Here is a 22,738-nt window from a genome sequence, read left to right as displayed (position 1 = left end):
TGGTGTCAACTCTGTCCAGGCTTTGAACGGCTCGTTAAAGAAGCCGACGGTAGTTTTATTTAAAATCCTGCAACCGCAGGATCTGGCTCAAGGTGGCGGCGCGTATGATCATGAGGGGTTGGAGACTCCAGGGAAGCAGAGGATTGGCACAGGGAATCAGGAAATAGTGGGGGGGGGGGGGGGGGAAACCATCCCCCATCTGAGAAGGAGAAGCAGAGGAGACGATCCAGGGGGTGGTGACCATGGCGGCAGACGAGCGAGGGGGCTCTGTGGCTGAAGGAACATACAGGTGGTGGGGCTGCTGGCAACTCGAGGCGAGGAACCCACGGAGGCTGTGGACTCCTAGTGACTGCAGTGGAGGGATTCACGCTGGGCTGTGGGCTGCTGGAGTCTGGCTGGAGGGGTACCAGGTCTCGGAACTGCGGCTGTGAAAGTGTTGGAGGCGAATCCACGGACACTCGGTGACTCTGTTGGGGGGGGGGGGGGGGGGGGAGAGACGACTTTCCTTTGATTCAGGAAATTTTTGCCGATGGCGAATCTGTCCGCCTCACAGTGGCAAAAGTCAATTCCATGTAATATGACCCTGTCTATTACAGGACAATAAATGGATCTTGAACTTGCTGTCCAAGTGTGTGCAGAATGTTCAGACAGGAAAATGTTTCCCCCCTCAGATGCTGCCTAGTCTACTGACTTCCTCCAGCAATTCTCTTCCCACTCACGATCACAGCATCCGCACCTTCGTGTTTCTCTGCCTGTCTAAATGTACTTTGAACATTATAACTGTCTCTGCTTTCACCAGGTTATGTGGCACTCATTCCACACTCCCACCATTCCTCCTGTGAAAAATGCACCCCTTTTAGTTAAGATCAACACTGCTACAGCGACAGCAAGCGGGACCAGAGTTTGAACCCTGCGCTGTCTGTAAGGAGTCTGTATGTTCTCCCTGTCTGTGTGCATTTTCCTCGGGGGTTCCGGATTCCTCCCACCCTTCAAAAACATCCCGGTGGCAAAGGTCACTTGGATGCACAGGCCTGTAAAATAAAATCCCCTCGCACCTTAAACCTCTGCCCTCTAGTTTTAGATTCCCCTACCCTGCAAAAATGTCTCCGATTATTTAACCCCTCGTGATTTTATAAATTCTACAAGGTCCCCTTTTCAGTCTCCTACACTCTAGGGAGAAAAGTCGCAGCCTATCCAGCCTCTCCTTATCACTCGTGCCCCCCAGTCCCGGGAACATCCCGGTGTATCTTTTCAGGTTTTGTAACATCCTTCCAAGAGCTGTGTGACCTGCGCTGTGTGTGGTCTTGTAGGGTTGTAACACCACATCCTAGTCCAGGATTCCCTGCCTTGTCTGATGAAGGCGAGTGTTTCAAAATTCCACCCTTTGTCTGCTTTACATAAATTTTTAGTCATTGATAATGAAGGAGACAAGAGCTTTCTCTTGAAACCCGTGGAGATGAAACCCAAGGGTCCTGCTTATGTAATGCCATCAGGTCTTCCGTAAGACCCGCGCGGAGTGACTCCAGGGCGAGCTTTCCCCGGTGCGGCCTCTGTTGGGTCAAACTCACCCCCTCTCTCTCCCTCTCTCTCCCTCGTCCCCAGGGCTGCATGAACAACATCACCTTTGGTAACGAACAGGTGGGCTACTACGAGACTGTGGCCGGAGGGTCAGGAGCAGGCCCTCAGTGGCATGGGCGAGGAGGGGTGCACACCCACATGACCAACACACGGATCACGGACCCAGAGATCCTGGAGAAAAGGTATGCACCTGCAGTGTGAGACCAGGCATTGGCTGGGACCAGGACTGAAATGGGGATGGAGTTGATGGTGCTCCTGAGAACCAAGGCAGGGCCACTCCCACACTAGCATATCTGTCCATGGCTTCATGCACTGTCAAACCACCAAATTGGAGGACAATACCCATATTTGACAGCATACAAGTCCCAATTTTATCCCAGAATTTGACTCAAAATATCCCCCAGATCTTGTATGCAAAGATGAAATTAGGGTATTACCACTGAGCAGGTCGCTGGCTGCTCTCCTAGCTTCAACAACCCCACGGAGGTGCTGTGGCTGTCCAGGAAGTGGGCCCGCAACTTCTCGGGCCATCTTACCTCCGGCGGCCTGTGCTTTCCAGAGTGCCGCTCATTTCCCCTGGTGAAAAGGCCGTCCACGGTGTCCTCCGGCAGCATCGCTAGACTGTGCTTTCCAGAGCCGCTGCTCGCTTCCCCCGGTGAGAAGGCAATCCACGGTGGCCCCCGCAAGTGTCTCTAGACCATGCTTTCCGGGGCTGCCAATCACTTTCCCCGGTGAAAAGGCCGACCAAGGTGTCCTCCGGCAGCGTTGCTAGACTGTGCTTTCCAGAGCCGCTGCTTGTTTCCCCTGGTGAGAAGGTCATCCACGGTGTCCCCCGCCAGCGTCGCTAGACTGTGCTTTCTGGAGCTGCTGCTCGCTTCCCCCGGTGAGAAGGCCATCCACGGTGTCCCCCGCCAGCGTCGCTAGACCGTGCTTTCTGGAGCCGCTGCTCGCTTCCCCCGGTGAGAAGGCAGACCATAGTGGCCCCCGCCAGCATCGCTAGACCGTGCTTACCGGAGCTGCCGCTCATTTCCCCCAGTGAAAAGGCTGACCACGGTGGCCCCGCCAGCAATGCAAAAGGTGCAGGAGGAACCCGTTTGCCAACTTATCCGTAAATGCAATAAAAAGATTCTTAATATTCCCTGCTGTAATGGGGGTGGGGGGTCTTATATGTCCATAGGTCTTATATAAGGTAATTTTCCACTTGGGAAATCTCCAGCCGATGAAACTAGCGTCGACTTCTCCGGTTTCTGCTAGCTCACTCCTCATTCTCCCTCTCTTCTCCATCCCTCTGTCTCTGTTCCTCCAGCTCTCCTCGCCCTTCCCTCTCCATACACAGAGCCATCCCCCCTCCCCTGCTCACTGGTGTTCCCTCCCTCCCTTCTCCACCCATTACCTCCTGCCTGTGGGACCGTGTTCCCCCCGCCCCCCCCCCCACCATTTATTCAGGCACCTGCCTATATTTTGCTCATACCTTGATGAAGGGCTCAAGCCCGAAACGTCGGTTCTGTATCTTATGTAAAGGACACTGTTTGACCTGCTGAGTTTCTCCAGCGTCATGTTTTTACTTTTTCCCTCCATATCCCTCCCATCCACCTGCAGATCCAAATTTTTCTTGAATGTTAAAATTCACCACTTCAGCTGACAGCTCGTCCCACACCCACACCACTCTCTGCGTGAAATTACCCCTAAACCTTTCCCCTTTCACCCTTAACCCATTTCCTCTGGTTCGAATCTCACTCGTTCTCAGTGGAAAAAGCCGACCTACATTTACTGTCTATCCCCCTCAATTTTAAATACCTCGATCAAATCTCCCTCATTCTTCTATGCTCCAAGGAATAAAATCTTCACCTGTTGAACCTTTCCATGTAACTCGGTTCCTGGAGTCTGGGCAACATCCTGGTAAATCTTCTCTGCCTCTTTCTATCTTATTGATATCATCTCCAGTTGGAAGGGAGTCAGGAGAAATGTCTTCATCTGGTGTCCCTTGAGTCTGTGGAATTCTTGCCCCAGGAAAGTCATTAAATCGGTTCATTTCTTAATGGCGAAAGGATTGAGGAGAGAAAGCAGGAAAGGGGGACTCGGGGCGATCAGCCCCAAACATATTGGATGGGGTCAGGCCCAGAGAGCTGAATGGGCTCTGGCTGAATCAGAATTTATTGTCAGGAACATGTGTCACGGAATTTGTTGTTTTGTGGCAGCGTTGCTGGTGCAAATATTGCGTTAAATTACATTTTAAAGATAAATTGGTGCAAAAAGAGAAAAAGTGAAATAGTGTCTGTGGTTCATTGTCCGTTCAGAAGTCTGACAATGGAGGGGAAGAAGCTGTTTTTGTACCAATGGATTAAAAGCACGATGCTGGAGAAACTCAGCAGGTCAAACCATGTCCTTTATGTAGCAAAGGTGAAGATACAGAACCAACGTTTCAGGCTGGAGCCCTTCATCAAGGTCTGGGAGAATGACAGCAGGCATCCGAATAAAAGTGTAGGAGGGGGAGGGGTGGTCGCAAAAGCAGGAGATGATGGGTGGAGAAAGGTGGAAGAGGACAGCAGCGATCAAGGGGAGGAGGGATGGCTGGATGAAGGGAGGGGAGAGGGTGGAAGGAGAACTGGAAAGGGGAAGGGAGGCGGGTGGTGGAAGTGACAGAGAGCCCCCCCCCCCCCCCCTCCAGTAGCCAACCATTTCAGTTCTGAGTCGCACTCACATGTCTGTCCACTGTCCCACCAAGACCACCCGCAAGTTGGAGGAGCAACACCCAATTTTCCGTTTGGGCCTTCTCCAGCCAGATGGCATTAACATCGACTTCTCCGGTTCCTGCTTTCCTCTTCCCCCTCCCCCCTTCAGTGCTGTTAGTGATTTGCCACAAGCTAAGAGAAACCAACTGTGGAGATTTAAGGTTGAAACTAACAAAATTAGTCCCTTGAATCAAAAAAATCTGTAGCCAGCGTCAGGAGCGAGGCGCCCACTGAAGTGTTGGACATGTGTTTGAGATGGTTGACGTATTGGTGAAGTCATTGAATATGTGTGTTCCTGTGTATTCCCGACCTTAATTTCATTGAAATACACTTGCAATAAATGATTTAATGAAAACTTCTTTTGAATGTATAACTTATTTCTGCTAATGGTGGGTTATACGTCCTTTTGAAAAATTGAACTGGGGCCTACAGCAAAAAAAGGTCATGAATCACTGGGTTAGAAGCTGCCTTGTTGAAACCACCTCTTGTCGATGTCCTCGATGGAGTGAAGTCTGGTGCCCGTGATGGCGCAGGCCGAGGTAACAACCCTCTGTCCTCTCTTTTTCCTGTCCTGTGTTTCATGTTCTACGTTTTCAGTAACGGACCAGTGGGGGTCTTGTGGCAATCGTCCAACTTCTCAATGAATTGATTAAATTTCAGTTTTTATCCCCTGAGCTTCAGTTTTTAAGGTGTGATGTGAGGAGGGACGTTGGTGGGAGGGAGGGGCAGGAGGAGGGACATGAAAACACACAGAAATGCTGGAGGAACTCGGCCGGTCTCGCACTGTCCGTAGGAGATAAGGATTTCTAACCAATGTTTCGGGCCCAAGTCCCTCAAGGTCCGAGTGAAAAGCAGGAGAGAGGGAAGGTGAGAATCGATTGGGGGAAGGGGGATTTGGATGCAGAGCTGGGGGGGGAAAGAGACAAAGGGAAAAGGGGGGAGAGAGAGAGAGACGGAGCTGGAGGAGTCAGAGGGATAAGATGGAAACTGGAGAAGTTGTTGAGAAAGGCCCAATCAGTTGATGAGGTGCTGTTCCTCAGATTTGCAGGTGGTCTCAGTCTGGCAGTGCATGAGACCATGGAGACACGTGTCAGCAAGGGAATGGGATGGGGAAGTGGCTGGCCACTGGGAGGAACGTCGATAGCCGATGAGACCGCAGTGTAACCACAGGACCGCCACACTAAGTATATAGGGCTGCATGGCGCTGTTACAGTGCCAGGGATCCAGGTTTGAATCTGGCGCTGCCTGTAAGGGGTTTCCTCCGATGACTCTGGTTTCTGCCCACCCTCCAAAATGTACCAGGGGTTGTAAGCTCATTGATGTATTTGGGCAGCATGAGTTTGTGGGCCAGAGGGCCTGTTACCGTGCTGTATGTCTAACTTCACTTTGGATCCATTCCCAGGTATCCTGTGATCCTGAAGAGATTTGAACTGAACCCTGGATCAGGAGGTAACGGATACCACCGAGGGGGCGATGGCGTGGTTCGGGAACTGCTTTTCCGAGAGAGGATGGTCCTGTCAGTGCTCACAGAGCGCCGCGTTTTCCGTCCTTACGGACTAGACGGTAATAACAGAAGGCACTTCGGGTTGTGGGAAATAGCCGTAGACCAGGCAAGACTTTTCACTGAGCTTGTAACTGGGATCCGGGTGTGTTGGGAGAGGGTACGAAGAGATTTGGTGCGAGGTTAGGTTGGGGATATGGCAAGGAGTTGGGATGGGCAGGTTTTTGTGTGGATTTAAGGTGGGGATGTTCTGGGAGTGGTGGGCTTAGGGATTCTGGGGTTGAGGAATATAGTGTGGAGATTGAAGTCTGCAGGTAGTGGGGTCGTGTGCAGTTCAGAACCATGCTGGAAAAACTCAGCAGGTCACACAGTGCCCACAGAAAGTAAAAGGGAACCCATGCATTTGATGGGCCAGGGGTGGGTGTGTAAGGGATGTTTTGGGTCAGGGTGGACTGTGCCAAGTTGGCAGTTTTGTCTTTTGCTGCCCATCTTGTTTCTGGTCGGTGTGTAGGAGGAGAGGCAGGAGCTCGCGGTCTCAATCTGCTGCTCCGTGAGGATGGGAGAACCATAAACCTCGGTGCCAAAACCTCGGTGGCCGTCAGACCTGGGGTAAGAGAGAGTCTCCATCCAGTCAATGTCAACCAGGTGAAACCTCTGGCATTTTCCTCCAGTAGGAGTGCACTGCCAACACCATTCACTATTGAAGACAGAACATGACAGCACAGTACAGGCCCTTTGGCCCCTCCATGTTGTGCCGACTCATATATTCCTACCAAAAAAACCCACTAAACCCTCCCTACCCCATAACCCTCTATTTTTCTTCCATCCATGTGCCTATCTAAGAGTCTCTTAGATGCCCATAATGTTCCAGCCTCCACCACCACCCCTGGCAAGGCATTCCAGGCCCCCACAACTCTCTGCATAAAAAAACTTTCCCCTGATGTCTCCCCTAAACTTCCCTCCCTTCACTGTTGTTTGCTGACCTGCCCTGGGAAACAGGTACTGACTGTCCACCCTATCTATGCCTCTCATAATCTAGTAGACCTCTATCAAGTCTCCTCTCATCCTTTTACACTCCAAATAGAAAAGTCCCGGCTCTGCTAACCTTGCCTCGTAAGACTTATTTCCCAATCCAGGCACCACCCTGGTAAATCTCCTCTGCCCCCTCTCCATAGCTTCCACATCCAGAACAGAACGCAAGCGTGGTCTCACCAGAGATTTGTAGTGTTGTAACATGACCTCTCTACTCCTGAACTCAATCCCCCGATTAATGAAGCCCAGCCTCACATAGGCCTTCTTATCTATCCTATCAACCTGTGTGGTGACCTTGAGGGATGTACAGATGAGGACCCCAAGGTCCCTCTGTTCATCCACACTTTTTTTAAGGGCTCAAACTTTGCACATTATTTATTACTGAATTTTTTGTTGGTATTGCACAGTCAGTTTGTTTACATTTCTTTGTTTATATTTATCTTTCAATATGCATCTTTTCTTTTTTTATATTTTATTTATTATCCAAAATAAGATATACAAGCAAGTAAAAGATACAAATTCCCTCCCTCCCCCCACATAACTACCCAAAATAAAAAAGAGAGAAAAGAAAGGAGTTAATATAACAGTATATAACAGTCAAATCATTGCCATGGAGGATGCCATCTCAATCCAGGGAAGAAAAAAAAATTCTACTATATTTCTAAACCCCATACTTCATATACGGGTTCCTTACCTTGACAAAAAAGTAATAATTGTTACGTAAATTATAAGTTATCTTTTCCAGTGGAATACAGGATCTCATCTCCATGTGCCGTCTTTGAATGCTCAACTCAATTTCATTCTTCCAAGTAATAGCTATACATTTTCTCACCACTGCTAGCACTTAATTGAATAAATGCAATCTGAAACTTGTCTAATTTTAACTCAATGCCGTACTATATCCCAACAAAGATAATAAAGGATCAAAAGTGCAAGCTTGAATTTAAATGAATTCTCTAAAAATTCCAAAATCCTACACCAAAAATGTAAAAAAGCCAGATTGAATGTAAAAAAGAACCAACCTCTTTACCACATCAAAAGCTCAAGTCCTAAGAATTAAATCCATATTTCCTTAACTTCTCGGGGTTTAAATAAAGCTGATGAAGAAAATTATAATGAACTAATCTATATCTCACATTTATTAGTTTAGTCACACTATCTTCACACATAGACATCCAGTCATCTTGAGATATTGGAATAGACAAGTCCTTTTCCCATTTAATTCTCATTTTAAAAACATCTTGTTTACTCATTTTATGTTGCAACAAAGCATACATTTCTGAAATAAATCCTTTTTTACCCCTATCAATAAGTAGAGTTTCAAATTTAGTTTGTCTAGGTAACCTTAACTCACGCCCAAAATTATCTAACAACAAAGCTCCAACTTGGTAATATGCAAATAATGTATTCGACATAATTCAAAACTTTTCTTTAAGTCTATGAAATGAAACAAAGTACCAGCCTCTCTGTTCCCATGATTTCAAAAGTTGATTGTTCATTGAAAAAGAAAACAGTTTGTTCTAGTACAGCGGAGTTTTGGTTGAGATTTTACCTTTAGTTCCTATAATTTGGTTTTATTATGCCATAACTCCATTAAATGTTTTAACACAGGTAAATTAGAATTTTGCAAGAGTTGACAATTCCATTTATAAAGAAATTGATATATTCTATGTTCATGGATCTGAGCCTTTTCGATTTTAGCCCATATCAAAGGTTGATCCATATCAAACATCCTATTCATAAATTTTAGCTGCGCTGCTTCATGATAGTTTTGAAAAATATGGTCATTGCAATATTCCTAAAGCATATTTCCAGGTCAATTTTTGTAACGACACCCTTGTCAATTTACCTTTCCACAAAGAAAATCGCAGTCGTCCATTCAGACCTTTAAAAAACTTTTTCGGAATTTTACACGGAATCAATTGAAACAGGTACTGTATGTGAGGAAAAATATTCATTTTAATACAATTTACATGTCCTATCAAAGTTATTGGTAAATCTTTCCATCTATTTAAATCATATTTAATTTTACTCAATAAAGGTAAATAATTTAACTCATATAAATGATTATAATTAACATCAACAATTATTCCCAGGTATTTAATCTGGTCAGTCCACCAAAATTGTGTTATCTGCTTACAGACTGAATAATTTTCCTTTGCTAAAGGCATTATCTCATTCTTATCCAAATTAACTTTATAACCTGACATCCTACCATACTGCTCCAACCATGCTTGAAGATATCCCATAGATTGCACAGGATGTGTTAAATATATCAAAACATTGTCTGCAAATAAATTTATTTTATATTCATCCACGTTCACTTTAATACCTTTAATATTACCATCTTGCCTAATCGTTTGAGCCAATGGTTCTATTACCAATGCAAATAAAGCTGGTGACAAAGGGTACCCCTGTCTGTTCATCTACCCTCTTAAGTAACCAACTATTAACCCTGTACTCAGGCTTCTGGTTTGCTGGATTGAACTCCATCTGCCACTTCTCCGCCCAACTCTGCATCCTGTCTATATCCTCTTGTAACCTTCGACGACCTTCAGTTCCATCCACAACTCCTCCAACCTTCGTGTCATCCGTAAACTTACTAACCCATCCTTCCACCTCTACATCCAGGTCATTTATAAAAATCACAAAGAGCAGGGGTCCCAGAACAGATCCTTGCAGCACTCCACTCGTCACCGACCTCCTGGCAGAATATTTTCCTTCCACTACTACTCTCTGCTTTCTTCCTGAAAGCCAATTTTAAATCATGAGCTCAGTCCTGCCGATTTCATTGCTTGATCTTCCTGTTTCCTTTCAGCTCTCTTTCCTCTGGTCTTTACAGTTGTCTACTGTCTGCTTTTTCCACTACTCCATCTCTCGATAGTCTCGTACTCTCTCTCCCTTTCCTGTCCCTCTCTACCTCTCCTCTTTCTCGCCTATCTTTTTGTCTCCCTCAGCAGCTGCAGAGTGATTTAACCCTCCCCCCTTCCCTTTGTCAGTCTCATCCCCCCAGCACCCACTCATATCCCCTCGTTCCTCTCCATCTCTCAAACAAAGGGCATTCACCATCATGTGTCTCCCAGGATGAAGAGTTGTCCAGCCAGGTCCCCACTCCCAGGTCTGCATCAGTCACCCCTCAGCTCAGGACTCCTCCACTACAACCTGCGCTATTACATAGGACAGTACAGCAGAGGAACAGGCCCTTCGGCCCTTGATGTCTGTGCCAGACATGATTCCAGATTAACCTAAATCGCTCGGCCTGCCCATGATCCCTCTATCTGGAACCTCCTTAAACACCACTATTGTTTCTGCTCCCTTCACTGCCCCTGACAGCCCGCCCCAACGTAAGCCGCACATCTCCTTTAACTGAACCCCCTCCTTCCCACCACAACCTTCACCGTGATGAGACCTCTGCCTCTCCCATCCTCGCATGCGGTGCGTTGCAGACCCCACTGTCCTGAGGCAAAAATATTTTCCTCGTTCCCCTTTATAAATTTTAAACTTTAGACATACAGCACAGTAACAGGCCCTTCCGGCCCACGAACCCGTGCCGCCCAAATACACAGTGAACCTATAATCTCCAAACACCCAATGAAGCTACAACCCCACCCCCCTCCCCCGTTATGTTTTTGAAGGGTGGGAGGAAACCAACAGAGAGAACATACAAACTCCTTGCAGACAACGCGGGAATCGAACCCGGGTCAGTGTTGCTGTAACAGCGTGGCGCTAACTGTGCCGCCCCTTCCTCAGCCTCCCATTCCGAATAAAACGCGTTTCTTTCTAATCTTTTTCCCATCGATCCGACTTTCCCAGAAAGTGTCCTTGTGAATCTCCTCTTTATTGGCGGATCATAACATAAGCATGTTAAAACCACCCTGCTGGAGTGGTCACGATACAAGGTGTAGTTAGTGTGCCCAGTCCAACAGATTTGTGTTCTCACTGATGTCAGATGTCATGTGACAGATAAACTCTGCCTAAATACAGGGATACTTTATATAAAACGGTTATAACGTGGTTTATAATTTTAATAAATAATGAAAGATTGTTAAATTTTATTAATATTGCGTTACCAATAATTTAACATGTCGTCCGTTTCCCCCCCCCCCCCCCACCCCACCGTTCCTTCACTCACCTCTGGCGGTGTTGGAGTAGGTGAAGACGCTGCCCCGCCTGTATACTTCACTTCCTCATACCTCCGCTTCGCAGTGAGCGCTGCACGGCTCGGACATCTCCCTGCCCTTCCCCTCCCCCCAACCTCCTCTCCCCTGGCCGTTGTCTCGAAGCCAGTGGACTGACTGTGCAGCCAAGGCCGAAGGTGGCTCCGCCAGGCAATTTATCTCCCCGCCCCGCTCCAGATCCTACCCCAGGGAGCCGATCCCTTAATTGGGATGGAGGATCCTGCTCCCCTCTTCTCTTCCTCTTCACATCTCTTTAATGTCAATGGCCAGGATAAAACTGTCTCTCGATGTTATAGAGATACAGAAGTGAAAAGCAGAGAGCAAAGAAGTGGAAATTACATGACAGATATTTTCTTAAGTAAACAATGTCACTTACTGCCAGTAAAGATCTTGTCATTTTTCCAGTTTTATATATCCCTTTTAAATATTTTATCCACGTTTGCATAAGAGTTTGAGGTAAAAGAATTAACAATTATCAGATTGGAACGTATGACATTAAAATAATGATGCTTTGAACAGTGTGGTTTCCGCAGCACTGAACTTGCTTGGAACGTATTGACCGTGTTACGCAGGGTATGCCTGGACATTAAAGTGCTGAAGGAACTCAACGGGTCCCACAAGGTCTAGAGGAAGCAAAGATGTTTCACCAACAAGCCCTTTGTCAAGCTTCATCAAGGGCTCAGGCCCGAAACATTGCTTACACATCTTTGCCTCCGATGGACACTGTGGGACCGGCTGACTCCCTTCAGCACTTTTGTGTATTTACTGCAATCGCGACTGCAATCTTTCTTGTTTCCCAAGCAACTCTGCTTATTTGTTTTCTCCCTCCTCCTCACTCTTTTCCCTCTCCCTCCTCCTCGCTCTTTTCCCTCTGTCTCCCTCCTCCCCTCTCTCTCCCCCCTCTCCCCTCTCTCTTTTCCCTCTCTGTCTCTCCTCTGTCTCCCTCTCTCTCACTCCCTCCTCCACTCTTTCCCCTCCCTCCCCCTCTCCCACTCTCTCACCTCCCTCTCTCTCCCCTCTCTTTCTCTCACTCTCTCTTTTCTCGCTCCCCTCTCTCCATCCAGAAACACATTCATCCTCTCCCTCTAACCAGAAACCCACATTCCTCTCTCTCTAAGCAGAAACACATTCATTCTCTTTCTCTCTCTCTTTTCCTCCCCCAGGACACCTTTCAGTTGTACACCCCCGGAGGTGGAGGTTGGGGCTCTCCTGAAGATGAGGCGGAGACACACAAGGATCCATCGAGACGCAGGCCCGAGAACCACAAGTCAAGCGCGGCAGTTGTTGAGCGCGGAAGTGTGTTTGAATACAAACAAATGCAAGAGTCTGTATGAATGTGGTGGAACACGGTGATGCAGGTGGGGACCTCACTGGACAGCTCAGGTTGGCCCATCCCCGACCTGGTAACCCCTCCCCGTAGTTTCCCAATAAAGGCTGAGAGCCCTCATCTCGTCCCTCAGCTCCAGCCGTGAATCCGAGCCAGAAGCATGTTGTTGTACGCTGGAGGTTTCAGGATATTAAAACCTTTGGCCATGTGCTTCATGTCTGCGTGTGGTCATTGATCGAGCTACAGTGGCCCACTGACCAATCTCTCCTTAATGACTCGTGCAATCAGCAGGAAGCCAGTGATCCACGCTGGCTGAAAAATGGACACGATCGTTGATAGATAACTAAACCAGGTACCTTTGAAACCACCTTCCCCTCCCTGACCACTTCCAGAGTGAAAAACCTATTTCCTCAGCTGGTTCCACTGTTTCCAGCTCCTCACCCACTCCCCCTCCTCCCACTTCCCTCTCCAGCCTATCTCCCCTCTCGGTGGCCTCTCCCTCCCAAACCCTGCTGCCAAGGCCCTTCCTCAGCATGACCCCCCCCCCCCCCAACTCGCCCCATCTCTTTGCTGTCATCCCCTTCTCGACCTGAAACGTTGACTGACTCTTTCACCCCACGGAAGCTTCCTATCCCCCGCTGAGTCCTTCGCCTTCTCGTCGTCCCAACTTCCAGTTGATAATTCCTGGATCTCTCATAACTTTGTCCAGTCTCAAACTTGAACATTGGGATTAAATTCGGAGAATTAATCCCATAAACTGCGAGGTGGTGTATTTTGTGAATTCACAGGAAAGGCCAAGTACAGTATTCAAGTCGTCAAGTTTATTGTATAACCTGACGAAACAGCGTTCTCTGGTCCTCAGTGCAAAACACGCAGACGCACAATTAGACACAACACACATACAGACAAACAATCCATGTGCAGGACAAGAATTTCATGTAAACAAATTAAAATTTTAAAATATAGACATACAGCAAAGTAACCGGGCCTTTCGGTCCACAAGCCCAATTGACCTACAACCGCCAGTACATTTTGAACAGTGGGAGGAAACCCCCGCAGAGAAGAGGGGTGAGTGAGATCCAGCAGAGGCCGCGTCGGGGAAAGCTCTCCCTGGAATCACTCCGTGCAGGTCCTACAGAAGACCTGACGGCATTACGTGGACAGAAGCAGGACCCTAGTCGATCCAGCCTTTCTTCATATGTAAGTCCTGCCATCCCTGGTATCAATCTAGTAAACCTTCTTTGCTCTCCCTCTATGGCCATGATGTCTTTCCTCAGATCAGGTGAACAAAACTGTACACAATACTCTGGGCGTGGTCTCACCAAGGACATGTACGGTTGCAGTAGAACCTCCCTACTATGAATGTCAACATATCATTCGCTTTCCTCACTGCCTGCTCTACCTGCTCGTCCACTTTCAATGACTGGTACACAGCGACACCCAGGTCTCGTTGCATCTCTCCTTTTCCTAATCGGACCCCATTTAGATAATAATCTTCTCTCCTGTTCTTGCCTCCAAAGTGAACAACCTCACATTTATCCACATTACATTGCGTCTGCCACGCATTGGCCCACTCACCTAACTTGTCCAAGACACCCTGCATCCTCTTAGCATCCTCTACACAGCTAACCCTGCCACCCGGCTTCGTGTTGTCGGCAAACTTGGAGATGCTGCTTTCTATTGCCTCATCTAAGGCATTGATATATATTGGAGATAACTGGGATCCCAGCACTGAGCCTTGCGGTTCCCCACTAGTCACTGCCTGCCATTCTGAAAAGAACCCGTTTATGGGTGGGGACAGGTGGGGTGGGAGAGGTATGTGGGTAGGGTGTGGTTGGTGTATGGGTGATAGAGGAGGGAGTGCGTGGTGGAAGAAGGAACACTCATTTAAACACTGCAGAAAGGCTTCATAGCATAAGGGTTTGGACCAAGAGGATGGGATGCCTAGGTTCACCCTGAGGTAGGGACGTAGGAGGCTGCAGACACTGGAATGTGGAACAAAAAACTATCTTCTGAAGGAACTGAGCATCTGTGGAGGGAAAGGAGTCACCAAAGTTTCACAGACACGCGCACACACACACACACACACACACATACACACACACAGAAGTGCATAGATTCACAGCTGCTCACATAAAAACACACGGACATACTCTTCCCCTTCCCAAAAACGCTGCAGGATTGGAATGCGTTGGCCTTCACCCACCAATATACCACCCACTCCCTCCTCACCCACCCCATATCCCTCCCCAGAGTCTGGCTGCAGAATTTTTAGACTGGGTGACCTCTTGTTGTGAAACTTGTCAATCTGCGAAGCATGTGACCACAGGAAATACTTTACTTGCGCCCACATCTCCTCCCTCACCACAACTTGGAGCCTAAACAGTTCTTCCAGGTGAAGCAACATTTGTTAATCTACAGGGAATCGACTGCAAATCTGGTGCTCCCGTTCATGACTTTCTCTACATGGGTGAGATGAGTCGCAGACTGGGAGATTGTTTCGCTGAGCACCTTTGCTCTTTCCTCAGCAATGACGGTATCTCCCAGTGCCCAACCATTTCAATTCCGCGCTCCACTCCCACCCTGATATGTCCATCCATGGCCTCGTGCATTGCCAAACCAAGGCCACCTGTAAACTGGAGGAGCAATTGAGGAGATGAACAGGTTGATGTTGTCTATTTGGATTTCCAGAAGGCATTTGATAAGGTGCCGCACAAGAGACTGACCAATAAGATCCAGATGAATGGAGTTGGGGAAGTTTATTGGCAGGAATTGAGGATTGGTTCACTGACAGAAGGCAGAGAGTCAGGATAAATTGGTGTTTTTCTAGGTAAGTGGGGGACCACAGGGGTTGGTGCTGGGCCCACAGCTGTTCACCATTTATGTTGAGGATTTGGAAGAAGGGACAGACTGTCGTGTAGCCAAGTTTGTGGATGATACTAAATTGAATGGAAAAGCAAATTGTGGAGAAGTTGCAGAAGGATATAATTAGGTGAGTGAGCAAAGTTCTGGCAGATGGAGTACAATGTTAGTAAAGGCGAGGTCATCCTCTTTGGCAAGAAAAATAGAAGAGCAGATTATTATTTAAATGGTGAAAATCTGCAGACTTGAGAGAGCTTGTGCATGAATCGCAAAACGTTGGGTTGTAGGTTCAACAAGTTATTAAGATGCCAAATGGAATGTTGGCCTTCATCACTGGAGGAATTGGATTCGAGAGCAGGGAGGTCATTCTGCAACTGTACAAGGTCCCGATGAGGCCACATCTGGAGTACTGTGTGCAGTTCTGGTCTCAATACTTAAGGAAGGATAGACTGGCCTTGGAGGCCGTCCAGAGGAGGTTCACCAGGTTGATCCCGGAGTGATGGGGTTGACCTACAAGGAGAGATTCAACCGCCTGGGATTAGACTCACTCAAATTCAGAAGAATGAGACGAGATCTTATAGAAACAAATAAAATTATGAAAGGGATAGATAAGGTAGAGGGAGGAAAATTGTTTTCACTGGTACGTGAGATCAGAACTAGGGGAGACAGCTCAAGATTCAGGGGAGTAGATTTAAGACAAAGATGAAAAAAAAACTGTTTTTCCCAGAGTCGTGAATCTATGGAATTCTCTGCCCAGGGATGCAGTTGAGGCAACTTCATTCAACATATTTAAGGTTCAGTTAGATAGATTTTGACATAAAAAATGGAATTAAGGGATAAGGGGAAAAGGCAGGTGGGTGGAGTTGAGTCAATGGTCAGATCAGCCATGATCCTATTGAAAGGAGGAGCAGGCTCGATGGGGCGAATGGCCGACTCCTGCTCCTATTTCTTACATTCTAACACCTAATTTTCTGTCTGGGTATTCTCCAATCATGTGGCATTAACACTGATTTCTCCATTTTCTGGTAGACCACTCCATGTCTCCCCCACTTTCCTGTTCCCCTCTCTACTTTCCTCCAGCTTTCTGCCCCCATCCCCTCTCAATCCATCTCCTCCCTCTCATCACTTCCCAGCTGGTGGTCTCCCACCTATATCCACCTCCACTTGCTTGTAGGAGGTCTGTGCTCCACCCCTACCTCTCTCCACCATTTTATTCAGGCACCTGACTTCTTTTAGCTCGTACCTCGAAACGTTGGTTATGTATCTTTGCTACATGCAGAACGCTGTGTGATCTGCTGAGTTTCTCCAGGATTCTTTGTAAACCACAATCACAGCGTCTGCAGACTCTCTTGTTTAACTATCAGCCTCAAGATGGACAGAAGAGCTTTGAAATACTGAAAAGGTAGAGGTAGTGGAGGTCCAAAGAGAGTGATTGAAGACAAGCCTTTGGGCAATTACACATTCATATCCACCAAGTTGCTAGTTCTATGTTTGTTTGTTTCAGTGTTGAAAATGATCATGGAATTACTGATTGTTTCCTGCAAGATAGAAAGCCATAGATCTAATTGTTGATCCACGACAGCACAGATAGTGTAGCACTAGCGACTGGGGTTAAAATCCAGTGCTGTCTGTAAGGACTTTGAGTGTCCACCCTGCGTCTGCATGGGTTTTTCCTGGTGCTCCAATTTCATCCCACCATTCAAAGAAACATGCCAGGGGTTGTAGCACAGGCAGCACAGGTTCGTGGGCTGAAAGGCCCTGTTACCGTGCTGTATGTACCTGTATGTCTAAATGTCTACTGCAGAGAGGAGTGTTGAGGCCAAATGACAGAATTTATGAATGAGTTGAAAGCTGAGCTGTGGTTGATAAATGATAATCTAACGTGGGTGTCCTTGACCAGGTGTCTGGGGCTGGTCAAGCCAGGGATATGGCATCTGCTATGGACCTGTTTTGGCATTAGGTGAATTGGAGTGGGTCAAGGGCTGAAGACAGGTTGACTGGGTTGAAGTCTGTGAAGGAAGGAGATTGGTGTTTGGATCAATGGGATTTGATCTTATTGAAGCATAAAAGATTCTGAGGGAGATTGGCAAAGTGGACACTGTCTCCCTGGGCAAGGAGGCACCCAGAATTAGTGGGTATGGCCTCAGAATAAAGAGTTGCCCATTTCTAATGGAGATGGCGGCGCTAACAAAGCGGCTGCTAGTGTGGACCATGGGGTCGAGCTGCCCAGTCCACTGCTGTCAGCTCCAAATGGGCTTGGAACAGCCTGTTGAGGGAGCTGGCAGTAGTTTTATTGCCTGCGCCCAAGATGGCGGCGCCTATTAATCGGCAGCAGGCCACAAGGGGCTGCAGGCTCAGGGGAAATGGAGGACTGGAGCAGGGCACCAGTGGATGGGAAGATCATGCCTTATCTGAGAAGAGGCTGAGGAGATGACCCACGGGGGCGGCGGGCCAGTGAGGGGGTTCTTCAGCTGAGGGACCCGTGCATGAGGTGGGCTGCAGGTCACTCGAGGCGGGGAAGCTGTGGGCTGCTGGAGTCTGGGTCAAACTGGCTGGAGGGGTATCAGGTATAGGAACTGGGATGCGGGGAGGTGCCGAGGCGCTGAAGGGTTCCTGATCGGATCTGGAGCTTGGCTTGCCAATGGACTGGACTCTGTGTGGCTGCGGGGGCTGAGGAAGTGTTGGAGGTGAATCTACGGATGCTCGGTGACTCTGGGGGGACTCTCTCTTGCTTCTCTCTCTCTTTGACTCTAAGTCTGACTGAAAGAGGTTCTTAGGCAATTTCTTCAGGTTGCAAATCTGCCTGCCTTGCAGCAGGTGAAAATAAATTGCATGTTAGATGATAATAAATTGAATCTTGATTTTGACCTTAAGCCTATGCCCTCTAGTTGTAGACTCTCCTTCCCTGAGAAAAATGTGACCATTTACCTTCTAATTTCTGGAAGTATTCTCGTGAATCTTTTCTAAAGTTCCAAGTTCAGACTTATTGTCAAGAGCACATACATGACCTCATAAACAACCCTGAGATTCTTTTTCCTGCAATCTGGAAAGTCTTGGGCTGTATCCACTACTTTTCGCTCAGAAGTATTGGTGTCCCCATGTTAGACTGTGATGCAGCAAACTTTCCACCACACATCTGCAGAAGTTTGATGTCATTCCAAACTTCCACAAGCTCCTGGGGAGCCTCAACTGAATGAACCCTTTCTGCTGCTATTTCTGAAGCCCTGTTGTCCCTTTCATCTGACGATGGCTTCCCTCTCAATCTCCGGGAGACTGTGCCTTGCTCAGCCATGTCAGAGAAGGCTGTGTGGAGTCAACTACACCATTGTGGGACTGGAGTCACACAAAGGCTGGATAATGGTGGATTGGTGTGAAAATAATAAACTGAATGTCACTGTGGACAAGACCATCGACTGAGGAGCAAATGTAGGCTATTCAGCCCATTAAGTCCGTTCCGCCATTTGATCACAAGCTGATCCATTTTCCCACTCAGTCCCACTGCCTGGCCTTCTCCCCAGAACCTTTGATGCCCTGGCTAATCAAGAACCAATTAATCTCTCCCTTAAATACACCCAGTGACCTGGCCTCCACAACAGCCCGTGGCAACAAATTCCACAGATTTACCACCTTCTGGCTAAAGAATTCCTCTGCATCTCTGTTCTTAGCGGACGCCCTTCAATCCTGAAGTTGTGCCCTCTTGTCCAAGACTCTCCCCCCATAAGAAACAATCTTTCTACTAAAAGCACATCGAAATGCTGGAGGACTCTATCCATGCCCTTTTAACATTTGAAATGTTTCAATGCGATCCCCCCTCATTCTAAATTACAATGAATACAGGCCAAGATATTGTCAAAAGTTCCTCATAATGAATCTCCTTTGAAATCTCTCTACTGTCAGCACATCTTTTCTTAAATGAGGAGTCCAAAACTGCTCACAATACTCTGTAAGGTTTCATAGCCTCGTCACATCCCTGCTCTCATATTCTATTCGTGAAGTGAACGCAGGCCTTGCATTTGCCTTCTTTCACCACTAACTCATCCTGCAAGTTTACCTTCAGGCCGTCCTATACGAGGGCCCCCAGGTCCCTCTGCGTCTGGGATTTTTCAATTTTGTCCCCATTTTAAAAATAGTCTGCCCCTTAATTTTCTTCCGCCAAAGTGCATGACCATACAGTTTCCAACATCGTATTTCACTTGCTACTTTTCTGCCCATTCTCCTCATCTGTCTACGTCCTTCTGCAGCCTCCCTGTTTGTTCTGCACGACCTGCTCCTCCACCAACCTGCAAAAGAAATGATTATGGACGTCAGAGGGATCAGGAATGACAATGGAAAGAGTAGGGAGCACCAAGTTCCTCGGAATCCATATGAGTAATGTATCCTGAACACACAGCATCTCCTTATAAGTCAGAAAGGCACCACAGATTTCAGATTTATTGTTAGAGTACGTTCAACCCTGCATTGTACTTTCTGAGAAGTCTGTAGAGGGCAAGGCTACCAGCCACCATCATGTCAACTTTCTCCAGGAGCTCTACCAAGACCATCCTCGCCGCTGCCACACAGTGTGGTACGGTTGCTGTAGAGCATTGGATCAGAGGTCATTCCACAGGACCATTAGAGTTCTCCCTCTCCTGCATCGACGTGATCTACCAGGATCGTTGTCTGATTATTGTCAAAACCATTGAGGACCCCTTGCACCCTGCACACAGCATCTTTCAGCTGCTCCAGTCGGGGAAGAGATCCAGGAGGATCAGCTTCTTCAGTGACAGTGAGATTGTGAACGACTGATGAAGTGCTCATACAAACCCTCAGAGATTAACATTTATTTAACAATATTTATTAAGTTTTATGTATGTATATATAGAACATAGAACAATACAGCACCGTACTATAAAAAATTACTAAGCCCTCCCTACCCCTTGTGTTGCATATGAACGGTATGTATGTGTGTTTTCCACTGAAGACTGGAGAACACTGTTTTGTCGGGTTATACTGACACAATCAGATGACAATGGGTGACACGGTTGGCGTAGCGGTTAGCACAATGCTGTCACAGCGCCAGCGATCGGGACTGGTCTTTGAATTCCACACTGTCTGGTACGTTCTCCCCATGTCTGTGTGGGTTTTCCCTGGAGGCTCCGATTTCCTCCCACTGTTCAAAACATACCGGGGGTGTAGATTAATTGGGTGTAAATTGGGCGGCACGGGCTCGTGGGTTATTGCGCTGGGTGTCTAAATTAAAAATTTTAATTTAAACTGGAATGTGATGGTGGGGGGTGGTTGATGCGGGGGACAGGTCCTAGCAGCTGCTGCCCAGGTGAGGGAAACGGGTGACGTCATCACCGGCCTCCTGCTCTTTGCCGTGTCTCTGCGGGCATTGCGCCATGCTCGTTTAGTGAGTCCTTAAAGTGCTGGCCAGGTCATTAGAGAGGAAATAACCCCATTCAGGTCCATGTGTCAAATGCCCACAACGGGGTAGGTCCAGTGAGACAGGCTCTTCGGCCATTGAATCCATGCTGACGTTGGACTACCCGAGGATGCTACCAGGACTGGAGGGACAGGCTGGGGCTTCCCTAGCGTGTGGGAGGCTGAGAGATGACCTTAGAGGTAGATAAAATCATGAGGGGGTATGGAAAAACAGACATTTCTCTAGGGTTCGGGGAATAATCTTCACAGAGGGTGGTGGGTGTGTGGAATGAGCAGCCAGAGGGGGGTAGATTCAGGCACATTTGGACAGGTCCGTGGATACGAGCAGGAACGGAGGCAAATGTAACGAGCATGGGGACGTAGCTGGGTCAACATTGATGAGTTGTTGAAGAACCTGTATCCATACTATACACTTACTCCCACCCACACAGATTTCATTCAAAAAAACCTGTTCTCACCAATATCCACCTCACTCACACACTAAAGCCAATTTATGGAAGCCAGGTACACCCACCAACCCTAGCGTTTGGCCCTTCACATGGACCAGACTCTCCTGGTGAGTGAAGGAAGTCGAATCACTGAGGGAGTGTGGGTTGGGGGTCACTGAGGGGATTTGAGTTGGGGGTGGGATCATTGAGGGGGTATGTACTGGGGGTGGGATCACTGACAGGGTGTGAATTGGGGGTGGGATCACTGAGGGGTGTGAGTTGGAGATTTGATGGGTCGTGTATTATGGAGAACTGAAGTTGAGGTCAGCGAAGGTCAGTCTTGACCGTATTGCATGGCGGGGCAGGCTCAAGGGACCAAGTAGCCTCCTGGTTTCCTGGCCTCGGTGCTCTGAGTGATGGTATGGGCCAGGGTAGGTTTAGGACCCCCCTCATGGTCTGTGTGTTGCTCCTCAGGTGAACCTGGGCTCAGCCATGGGGTTCCTCCTGCAGGCTTGCGCTGGAGCCCTGGGGGCTGCCCACTGCTGCATCCGGAGCACCAGGCCCCTCTCCCGTGCCCACTGGGAGGTGTGCTGGGCCTCTGCTGTCATCAGGGTGCCTCTCATTTAGTTCGGCTTCCACTGGATGCACCATGACCAGGTGGCGGCCAATTCGGTGCTGGCTGGCGGGGTCCTGGCCGCCGTCTGCTCAGATCCAATGTCCAGAGGAAGGCGAGAGCCGGCCATGGAAGCTGCCATTGTTGCCACCCTCCTCTCTCCTCACCGTCAGCCTCTTAACTGGCAGCGCTTGTGGGGCTGCCGGCAGCCTGTTCATTGCCGCTGCCCAGCTCTGGCCCACTGGCCTGCCCTGCCCAAGAGCCCCAGCCTCCAAAGCTTGCTATTGTCTGCCAGGACGGTGGCTCTGAACCAGGCACTGAGCACATCGCATGGCTCAGAGCCAGCTTGACATCCCCCTCATCACCGCTGGCCCACCCTCACCCATGCTGCACTAGGCTCTGTGGACAATTCAGCCTCTGCTGTCATACAGACTGATTGACGGAGAGTCAGCGGTGTCAACAACAGACCAGGGCACTCCACTACCCCCCTGTATGAAGCCTCACCCACATTGTGGAACTGCATCTGATTTGGGATCATTAGACTCAAATATCCTAAATAAAGTTTGGATTTTGCTGTTTTACGAGAATGTTTTCCTCCTTTGTGCATAAGGGGGGAGGTGAGTCTAAAACTAGAGACCTATACCTAATGAAGGGCCCAGGCCCAAAACTTTGGTTACCCTTTCCTTCTCTTCCTATAGGCACTGCATGACTTGCGTGAGGTTATCCAGCACACTTGTATTTTACACGCGACCCCAGCATCTGCAGACTTCCTTGTGTAACTCGAGAAATAGAGGGCAGAGATGTAAGGGGAGAGGGATTTAAAAGGGACCCAAGGGGCACTTTCTCTCTGCAGAGGATGGAGGGAGTGTGGAACGAGCTAACAGAGGAAGTGGTAGAAAGCGGAGAGATTGTTTATAAGGCATTTGGACGGGAAAGATTTGGAAGGATATTGGGTGAAAACAGGCAGATGTACCTTGCTTAGCTGGCATGGACAAGTCATGCTGAAGGATTGTGCAGTAAGACTTCAGGGCCTTGTGTTTTTCTGTTCCCGAAGCTTCCAGCT

General features: G+C 48.2%; 2 protein-coding genes across 5 annotated transcripts in view; both read left to right on the top strand.

The window, feature by feature from the left end:
• The window catches only part of oplah (5-oxoprolinase, ATP-hydrolysing), a 107,217-nt gene extending 94,659 nt beyond the window's left edge, over positions 1 to 12,558 (top strand). For all 4 annotated transcript variants that reach the window (XM_069915128.1, XM_069915131.1, XM_069915130.1 and 1 more), the window contains 4 exons: positions 1,603 to 1,760; positions 5,713 to 5,873; positions 6,323 to 6,420; positions 12,185 to 12,558. In XM_069915128.1, coding sequence (XP_069771229.1) covers positions 1,603 to 1,760; positions 5,713 to 5,873; positions 6,323 to 6,420; positions 12,185 to 12,355 — 588 coding nt within the window. In that variant the 3' untranslated portion in view covers positions 12,356 to 12,558. The remainder of the gene's footprint in view (positions 1 to 1,602; positions 1,761 to 5,712; positions 5,874 to 6,322; positions 6,421 to 12,184) is intronic.
• Positions 12,559 to 19,716: 7,158 nt separating this feature from the next.
• Positions 19,717 to 22,025, top strand: LOC138761819 (transmembrane protein 276-like). The gene is given in 5 exon segments (XM_069934634.1): positions 19,717 to 19,983; positions 20,504 to 20,602; positions 21,537 to 21,835; positions 21,837 to 21,943; positions 21,946 to 22,025. Coding segments are annotated over 5 exon segments (852 nt in total).
• The last annotated feature ends 713 nt before the right edge of the window (positions 22,026 to 22,738 follow it).

Source organism: Narcine bancroftii, chromosome 1, assembly GCF_036971445.1.
Source record: "Narcine bancroftii isolate sNarBan1 chromosome 1, sNarBan1.hap1, whole genome shotgun sequence".
Classification (NCBI taxonomy): domain Eukaryota; kingdom Metazoa; phylum Chordata; class Chondrichthyes; order Torpediniformes; family Narcinidae; genus Narcine; species Narcine bancroftii.
This window is presented reverse-complemented; position numbering and strand designations above follow the sequence as displayed.